The 10293-nt window shown below is 41.5% G+C and overlaps 1 protein-coding gene across 1 annotated transcript; it reads right to left on the bottom strand.

Moving 5' to 3' along the window:
* Window positions 1–1072: 1072 nt before the first annotated feature.
* On the bottom strand, window positions 1073–5537 carry LOC125555439 (ATP synthase subunit gamma, mitochondrial). Its single transcript, XM_048718402.1, has 9 exons — window positions 5247–5537; window positions 4197–4240; window positions 3962–4114; window positions 3140–3253; window positions 2935–3062; window positions 2049–2171; window positions 1818–1937; window positions 1491–1612; window positions 1073–1364 (listed from the first exon to the last, which is right to left on the bottom strand). Exons 1-9 carry the CDS (start codon window positions 5351–5353, stop codon window positions 1295–1297), a joined length of 981 nt encoding a protein of 326 aa, XP_048574359.1. The 5' UTR covers window positions 5354–5537; the 3' UTR covers window positions 1073–1294.
* Window positions 5538–10293: the final 4756 nt, after the last annotated feature.

Genomic DNA, 10293 nt, shown 5'->3' with positions numbered 1-10293 from the left:
TGGGCTTGTGTCGAGGCTCCAACGTCCCAACGGGTTGTGTCAGTAGTTTCCGCATAGTCGTTCTCTGGGGCTCGACCTTGTCCAAGACGCCCCTCGGGGCCTCACCTCTCTCACCGAGGGTGGCGAAGCGACTTTCTCCAACAACCTCTTTCACGGCCTCCCTGGGGTTGCGTGACCTGAACCTGTGCCTGTTTTGCGGGCTTGGAAACAAAGGCTTTAAAGGCCTGGATGCAAGACAAGGAAAACATGTCGGCAAAAATAGCCAAAGGGAAAAATACTGGCTGAGGCAAGATGGCTATGCACAAGGAGATGGTGCATTGGTCATAGGTCGCAGTTTGCTTCCTTGTCATGCCTTCGTTGTTCCAAAACCGGTCGTGGCTTTGGCAGAGTGATGAAGTACGAGGAGATGCTACACATTGGTCATAGGCAGCAGTTTGCAAATCCGCTGATTGTCAATAATGCGTGTTCACAATTCCAAATAAGTTCAAGGCAGGCTCTGAAAATGTACATCATTGATCGTTGGCCAACATGGCAAGGCAGGTTTTTTGTTTCAGAAATATTTTAGCCATTGTCGATAATCACTAAATTTCAATGAAATTCAGTGATTTCTGTTATCATTTCGACCAAAGGACCAAAATTTTCACTTGAATTTGATTGAGATCAAACCAAACATTTTAAAAATCCAAGGATAACTTTAAAAATGATTTGAAATTCTGCACACTATTGAAATTGCTGAAATATTGACCGAAAGGCAGGTATGTACCAAAATTAGTGAAATTTCACTAAAAGTGAGAACAATGGGCACGACAGCCGCCAATTTTGATTGGCTGGTGAGGTTCTTTGTCCCACGTTGCCTGCTACTTTGTGGATCAGACAAAAGTGCTCCAAGCTTCTTACAACTGTTACCCATTTTGCTACTTTGTGGATCAAAAGTGCTCGGGTGTTATTGCTTCATTTCAGAGTACAAGCGGTCTCATGATGCCACTTTGGACAAAACAAGACAAGTCATATTCTTAAAGCACCTCCTTTAGTCAGGCTAATTATTGCAACTTAGAACAAAGATCCGCTCACGGGAAAAAACGAAAGGCTGCCTCAAATTATAAGTGGACATCTGCTGAACTTTGAACAAAACGAAGCAAGGTTGATAGCGCGACAAGGCATATCCGTCCTGTATTCAGGCTAATTATTGATGCTCAGATCCACTCACAGGAGAATGCAAAAGGCTGTTTTTAGATTAGAAGTGGCCTTCATTGGAACAGAAAAATAAAAAAGATGATGGCATAAAGTTTCATCATCATCCCTCAAGAGCAGAGGCACCCGATATGATCTCAGTGAGCTCAGTAGTGATAGATGCTTGACGTGTCCTGCAGAGATAAAACAGGGTGAATCCTCGCCCACCTTTTACATATATGTTGTCTGATGCTGATGTGTCAAGTGATACTTTTACTTAGATTAATGCATTCAAAGCTACTGAAAGCTAGAAGGGTAACCTGTTGTATGTCAGTGTAAGACGGTCAAGCATTTCACCGGCATTTCTGCTGGAGCTGTCCATAGCAGACATACGGGCACCAAGCTCACTGCACGCATTCTCTAGAACAGCATTATACATAACCTGCCAAGAGTACAAATTCCAAACATCATTATCAACAATGTCGTGGCAACAAAATTTCAACAAAAATATTTTTTGTGCTATCCAAGAAATGCTTAGACTAACATGCTAATAACTTGGAACTTGATTTGGATAGAGCAATGCCACAGAAATCATCCCCAAATATTGATGAAACTACAAAAGGGTCAATCAATGACGCACGACTTACACAAGAAAACTGGAACTCGGTAAGATTCTGCAGGATTTCTGATTTTGTTTCACCTCCTTCAATTTCATACGAATCCAGCTGACCAACCTTCCCGCCAGATTCTGATTCTTTCTCCATAACCTACCAAAAAGAGGAGAATTGAAGCCAACATTACCTTAGTCGGTAACAAATTTAAGCGAGCACGAGTCATGGAAGCACAAATTCATATATGCCTCAAGAACGAGCACCCACCTCTGGGGACAGTATTGTGGCCAGTGTAGGCCTAAATGAAATGACAGACTGAAACTTGTTAAAAACAACTCTTATAGCATCATATTCAACATTTTTCAAGATATCATCTGCCAGCACAGCAACCTGGGAAAAAAATCATTTTAGAACCAGTACATTCACACAAAGAGGGAAAATATACACATAAACCTTCCATTGATCCCAGAATTAGATACTCCCTCCGTCCAATGATACAAGGCAGAGATACTTTCATCATTTTATCTTTGACTAACAGTTAGTCAAACATTATAATACACTGTAAATTATGTGATACGTAAGTGATGCTTCATTGTAAGTGAAGTTTCTAACAGTATCAAATATCTGTTGAACTACATGTTGGTCATAGATAAAACCTGGAAAACACATGTGCCTTCTATTCTAAGAATAAGAAACTGGTAAATATGAAAGAACACTTTAAACGAAAGTCAGCTAATGTAAACTACTTGAAATGCTAATGCATGCTCAGTGAACAGAAGTGGATCAAATTATGTTAAGTAGAATCAGTCAGCTGCATTGCGATTACCTAAGATTTTTTTCAAACCAAAATAGGAATGAAGAGTAACACTGCAAACAAACAATGCTTATGTGTGTGACTAAACCAACAATGCTTATGTGGGAGCTGTCCATGCAGTTAGAATCAACAATACTTGCAAAACAAATAAGCCAACTCAGAAAGCCTACATCTACATGAAACTGCAGAAAAGAAAATACTTGGATAGAGGCATGCTCTGTTGTACTAATGTTTTAGAAGGTACAAGGTCTAAAACAAATTCTCCAACTAAAATACATGTTCACATAATTAACTGCAATTAGCAAATGTATAGAAATTAAAAGCCCGGAAAACAGTTACCTGTGTGTAATTGATAGGGTTTTTCTGCAACTCAGATACTGTCATTTCAATATGCTTCCTGGAGTCACGGATGAGTTGAACTTTCCCCTTTTCTCCTAATATGACATACTTGCTTTCTTTCTCTGGACCTGATTACTAGAGTTATAAGCCATAGCCATATAATAACAAAATATAAATAACAAAATATAACCATGAACCAAATTACCAGAAGTCATTTTCTGGAGTGCTTTGCTGACTTTAACAGATGTAGAATTGATACCACCACAGAGACCCTTGTCAGATGTAATGGCTACAATAACATTCTTCTTGACATTTACACCTGATGTTTGTATCAAAGATTTTAACCACCCAAGAAAAAGAATAATATTCATGGTCTTGCAAGAAGAACAAAACATGAACTAAGAAATTGATACATTATCATCTGCAAGAATAGTATTCATGGTCTTGCAAAAAGAACAAAACAACAGCATCTGATAAGTTTGTGTTAGATCTAACTGGATCTAAGGTGTCAAAAGAGCCCATTCCATCATGAGTTACTTTATTAATTAAGAACTGTGGGTCACTGAATTACTGAATGTATTAGATGTTTATGACGAAGAAACTAAAGATATATCCCGTGTCTTTCAATCACTAATCCCTTGGTCCACATATAAAAGCCCCCCACAAAATCAGAGCTCAACTAACTAATAAAATATGAGTTATATGTCACAAAAATTTATACAATTGAAAACTCTTTTGGAGTGTGAGTACAGTGGTAGAATTTTAATGTCACATGACTTGTATTTTAATAGCTGAATTCATAGGCAAGATAGGCGCTATGCAGATGCAAAATTAGGAATTTACACCTAACATCATTTGGACCTTCTACATCTACATGCTAAAATAATTACTCAAGAGTTCAACAAGTCTCCTAACATGCAGGAACAGCCACCAGTCCATTAGCAACAATGGACAAGACTGTTGGCAATTAAACAACAGATGCTAAAATAAGCATTGCATAAGATATGACATGATGGCTTAGACATACTAGGAGCATCCCCAAGAAGAGCTGTGAATGGCTGCCATAGACCACGTGAATTCTCAGTTCTTGTTTGAACAGCACGAAGCTTTGATGCTGCAACCATCTTCATTGCTTTCGTAATCTTTTGGATGTTCTTGACACTTTTCATGCGGTTCCTCACTGAAAATCATTAATTCAGGCCAATGAATACGACACCATTCCATGTATGCAATACAGAACAGGTTGGAATGAAAATACTAACCAATTTGTGTTGAGATCGACCGTGCACCAAGCGGAGCAATCTGCCTGAAGGGTCAAAATGCAACATAGTCACATTCTCATTAACATAAATATCATGCAAACAGCTGAACGGTGCTTTGAATTTGTCAAATAAATGGTGGAATATTGAAGTAATCCAAACAAATAATTTCACAGGAAGCACGGCATTGTGTGTAGAAAGTGAAACCAAATTAACAAAGCCCTGATTACCTTCAAACCAGTAAATTTCAACGCATTATATTTTACAAAACTAGTGGGCCACAACTTAGGAGCATAATATGCAACAATTACAAATGGTAGCGTGAAAGCAAATAACAATCATAATGCCATCAGCCTTTGCATAGCACGGGAGCACTAAGCCGGCAACTTTTCAGCAGAATATGTAGAATTGGCAATTGGTAGCATGAGAGCACAAAACAAACATTATGTCATATCTTTGCATAGCAAGCGAGGATTAAACACATAAATTTTCAAGAATTAGTTAAACACAAATTATCAACATAATGCACAGTTCACAGTTGGAAGCAAGAAAGCACAATATAACATAATGCCATAATCTTTGGACAGTAACGGCATCAAATAAAATGATGGTGAATCCCAAACAATCATGACTCTTGTCTCCTCGCATCCATTACCTAAAGAAATGGTCCGAAATCTTGTATCCTTGACACAACAAAAAAAAACACCACAACACCACGAGAAGAATCATCACATTACACAATCCAACAAGAAATCGTAAGCGTTCCTCAGATAGAAATTCAGAATCCCATTTACAATATCATTTTCCCAAGATAATTCAAACCCTAACGAACCTTTCACGGATCCTTAACCCAAACTACCGTCAGCAAACAGACGCGCAAAGGCGCCATACATTCGCAGAACACAGGCCAGACGCGCCTCGCATTTCGGAGGTCAACTTTGATTTGACGAAGAACACGTGATCAGATCTATCGCCAGACCGACCGGATATTTAGAGAACCACTGATATAGGCGGAGGATAGATCGGGAAGGAGTAAATGGATGGGGATCTTACGACTGGGAGGCAGCCCGGGAGAGCGCAGCCATGGTGGCTGCCGGGGAGGGGGTGTTGAGGAGGACACGCCGCCCCTCGCGTCTTAGGGCCGCCATCGCCATCGCCATCGCCGGTGGAGTTGTTCCTCTCTGCTTTTTGCGGATCTGGAATTTCTTGCAAATGCTAGGCGAGTTCGCTTCGCCTCAACAAACTCGATGGGAAAAGGAGGGGTTGCGGCGGCGGACGAGCCCTACAGTAGCATCGAAGGGCCTCTTTAAAAGGGGCTGAGGCAGAATGTGCCTGTAATAGAATTTTAGAGCATCTACCATTCAGGGGGAAAAAATACTCCTATTAGATCGCTACTTTAGTGATCTATCTTTTTTCTGAAATATGCACGAGTGTGCATATCATCTACTTAGATCTCATTTGGTTTAGACAAATATTGTAGAAATTTTATAGGATAGGATTTTTATAGAAAAAAAAAATTTAGAGTCCTTTGGTTTATAGGAATGGAATCCTATTTCTATGAAGAAATTCTTTCTATCATTCACATTCCATAGGAAAATAAACATCAATCTAGACTCAATGAAAAAAAATCCTATGATGTGAATCAAAGGGCATCTTCTTTCCTATTCCTACTCATAGGATTTGAGATACATGTCATCTCATTTTCTATGACTTTTCTATTCCTACGATTTTCCTACCCTATGAACCAAAGGAGACCTTAAAGAAGAGAAATGGGTGAAAGAAACCCTTCACAAGTAGTGTTACAAGTAATTGCATGCAAGCACTACTCTGCCCGGTCACAACCGGCCTAGTTGGCCTACTCATCTCTCGTGCTAATCCACCTAGCTAGCTCCACTATGAAATGGTCAAGGTCGTCCTTGATTAAACCCGCTCGCTTCCAATTCCTACACTCCAAGTGTTTGGTCCCGATGACCCGATGTAAGGAGGGTGTTGCACCGTCGAACACGATTGCATTTCGATGCTTTCATAGTGTCCACATACCCAACATGGTGATCGTTCTATTGTCCTTGTCTGAATGTCGATTGCTTGTCCTGCTGGTGCACCAATCTGTCAGGACGTCCAGTTGGGTGGGCGCGTACGTGGGCGACTCCATCGTCGTGCCTATTATCGTCCACATTTATCACGAGAAGACACACTGGAGGAGTAAGTGGTTGATCGTCTCGTCGTGCTGATCACAGAACAGGCACTTGTCCTGGTGGGGTAGACCCCTTCGCGCTAGGCGATCGGACGTCCGGCATCTATTTTTGATGGCTAGCAAGGAGAAGAATTTGCATCAGAGGGGGCTCGCAATTTCCATGTGAAGTTTGCAGTTGGGATACTTCCTTTCCCCAGAACTTGGCAGCATATGTTGATCTTGTTGAGAAACATCCGTCCTTCTCCCACGCCCATGATATTGTGTCTGGGATCTCATCGTCTAGCTGAACCGTGGTTGTGCGGTCCCATATATCGAAGAACTCGAGCAGCTGCTCCTTCGTCAGCTCAAGGCCAAAGTCACACGCCCAGGAACCATGCGTTAGCGTGTCTTGTACGGTTTTCATCTTTCTGATTTTGTTCGGCACGTCCCTGTATATCCCCGGTGGTAGCTCTTGCACTCGGTATCCCTAAAGCCAACGATCCTCCCAGAACAAGACCGTGCGGCCATTACCTACAGTGGTGTTGGCAGCCGCCCTGACCAGTTCCATGGATTCCTTGGGCACCTTGATTTGGAATTCACTCCAAGGCCGCGAGGGGTCCGTATGTTGCAACCACGACCATCTTGCCTACATAGCACAGTTTAACCACCCGAGGTTTGGCAATCCTAGTCCTCCTACCCACTTTGGTGTGCATACGGTATCCCATGCCACCGCGCAATTTCCACCATTGGCCTTGTCTTTTCCACACCACGAGAATCCTTTGCATAGTTTCGTCATTGCCATAAGCGTCTTTGGCGGGATGTCTGGTACGTCCATTTTGCATCATGTTTTCTTACTATTATTTATGATGTTTTTATGCACAATAATGCTTTTTGGAGTAATTCTAATACCTTTTCTCTCATAATATGCAAGGTACACACAAAGAGGGAGAATTTCGACAGCTGGAAATCTGGATCTGGAAAAGCTACGTCAGGCCACCTATTCTGCACAACTCCAAACAAGCTGAAACTTTACAAAGATTTTTTATGAAATATATGAGGAATATTGGAGCCAATAAGTATCAGAGGGGGGCCACCAGGTGGGCACAAACCCACTTGGGCGTGCTAGGGAGCTCAGGCGCGCTCTGGTGGGTTATGCTCCCCTCGACCCACCTCTGGTGCCCATCTTCTGGTATGTAAGTCATTTTGACCTAGAAAAAATAAGGAGAGGACTTTCGAGACTGAGCGCCGCTGTCTCGAGGCGGAACTTGGGCAGGAGCACTTTTGCCCTCCGGCGGAGCGATTCTGCCGGGGGAACTTCCCTCCCGGAGGGGGAAATCATCGTCATCGCCGTCATCATCGCCAACAACTCTCCCATCTTGGGGAGGGCAATCTCCATCAACATCTTCAACAACACTATCTCCTCTCAAACCCTAGTTCATCTCTTGTGTTCAATGTTTGTGCCGGAACTATAGATTGGTGCTTGTGGGTGACTAGTAGTGTTGATTACATCTTATAGTTGATTACTATATGGTTTATTTGGTGGAAGGTTATATTCTCAGATCCATTATGCTATTTAATACCCCTCTAATATCGAGCATGTTTATCACTTGTGAGTAGTTACTTTTGTTCCTGAGGTCATGGGAGAAATCATGTTGCAAGTAATCATGTGAACTTGATATGTGTTCGATATTTTGATAGTATGTATGTTGTGATTCCCTTAGTGGTGTCATGTGAACGTCGACTACATGCCACTTCACCATATTTGGGTCTAAGGGAATGCATTGTGGACTAGTTATTAGATGATGGGTTGCGAGAGTGTCAGAAGCTTAAATCCTACTTTATGCGCTATTCCGTAAGGGACCGATTGGATCGAAAAGTTTAATACTATGGTTAGGATTTATCCTTAATACTTTTAACGTAGTTGCAGATGCTTGCAAGGGGGTTAATCATAAGTAGGAGGTCTGTTCAAGTAAGAACAACACCTAAGCACCGGTCCACCCACATATCAAATTATCAAAGTAGCAAACAAGAATCAAATCAACATGATGAAAGTGACTAGATGAAATTCCCGTGCACCCTCAAGAACGCCTTGCTTATCATAAAAGACCGTTTTGGTCTGTCCTTTGCCTCAAAAGAATTGGGCTACCTTGCTGCACTTTTGTTACTATTATCATTACTTGCTCGTTACTAAACATCTCATTATCAAACTACTCTGTTACTTACAATTTCAGCACTTGCAGACATTACCTTGCTGAAAACCATTTGTCGTTTCCTTCTTCTCCTCGTTGGGTTCGACACTCTTACTTATCAAAAAGAGCTACAATTGATACCATATACTTGTGGGTCATCAAGGCTATTTTCTAGCGCCGTTGCCCGGGAGTGAAGCGCCTTTGGTAAGTGGAAATTGGTAAGGAAACATTTTATATACTGTGCTTGATAGAGACGAAGGTGTCCTGATGTTTCGATGAGATATATATTGTTTTCTGTGGGAGTCGACTTTGACGATCCGACTACGAATGTGCGAAGACGTTGCGCCTTAGCAATCGCTAAACCAACTTCCGAGGGTTATTGACCACGCGGAGCACGATCAACCTGGCCACGAGGGTCTATTTCCTGCGAGCAAACGAAGAACAAGTAAGAAACTGAGATTGCAATCTGGATATTGCGAATAAAAGAGGAAAGATTTATTAATGAAGGTGGGGTTCTGTGACGTCTTGGTCTGGTCGTTGGACACAAACGAAGTACGCGAAGTTGCAGCTATGGCGAACTTTTAATCTAAACAAAACCCAAAGTCTAAACGACGCCCTAAGGGATGTATATATGGAGGAAGAGGAGTGAATTTCGTGTCCCTTGGAGGAGGGGTCCAAAACCTACCCTAACTCTTGTTTCCCCACACATACGGACTCTAAAAACAGCCTATACTTAAGTATTTCGAAAATACATGGGCCTGGCCCAATAATAAGGTGACGCAACACCTAGAATAGCCTCCGGACGAAATTTATAAAGTGGCATCTTTTATATTTCGTCCAAGGCTTCATGCACTCCTTATGGTGGCTTCAAAGTCCTGAAATCATCACTTGTAACTCCGTTCTTAATCCCCTTGCGCATGCCATCACCTCCATGCTTGGTCTTGCTCCAGTGTTCATCCCTCTTATCCATGCGAGGCCCTTCATTTGTAAGCAAAACAAATGTATCCAATTTAGACAACATCATATTCTCATGAACATTAGAATCATTACCAAGAAACGAAAGTACCTGATAATTTAATTGGCGTGCGCGAGCTCTAGTAATTGGTCCAGTATGTATAGCAGCAGGGGTTGTGGGTGTAACAATGGTATTGATGTCCTCATCATCCTCCCCTTCTTGAAATGAAGTCGTCCTCGATGGAAGCTCATCTTCCTCACCCAAATAAGGCTTCAAATCTGCAATGTTAAAAGTGGGACTAACCCCAAAATCTGCAGACAATTCAAGTTTATATGTATTATCATTTATTTTCTCTAACACCTTAAAAGGACCATCAACACGTGGCATTATCTTTGATTTGCGCAAATTAGGAAATCTATCCTTACGCAAATGTAACCAAACAAGATCTCCAGGTGCAAACACAACATGTTTTCTACCCTTATCTCCAGCAAGTTTATATTTAGCATTCATACGCTCAATGTTTTCCTTAGTTAACTCATGCATTTTTAAATCAATTCAACACATTCTTTAGCATCAAAATTAACCTTCTCCGAAGATGGAAGAGGCAACAAATCAATAGGTGCACGAGTTAGGAAACCATACACAATTTCAAAAGGGCACATCTTAGTAGTAGAATGCAATGAACGATTATAAGCAAATTCAATATGACGCAAGCATTCTTCCCACATTTTCTTATTATTCTTCAAAACAGCCCTAAGCATAGTAGACAATGTTCTATTGACT

This window comes from Triticum urartu, chromosome 1 (assembly GCF_003073215.2).
Source record: "Triticum urartu cultivar G1812 chromosome 1, Tu2.1, whole genome shotgun sequence".
NCBI lineage: Eukaryota > Viridiplantae > Streptophyta > Magnoliopsida > Poales > Poaceae > Triticum > Triticum urartu.
The sequence above is the reverse complement of the archived record's forward strand: the minus strand, read 5'-3'. Positions and strand labels throughout refer to the sequence as shown.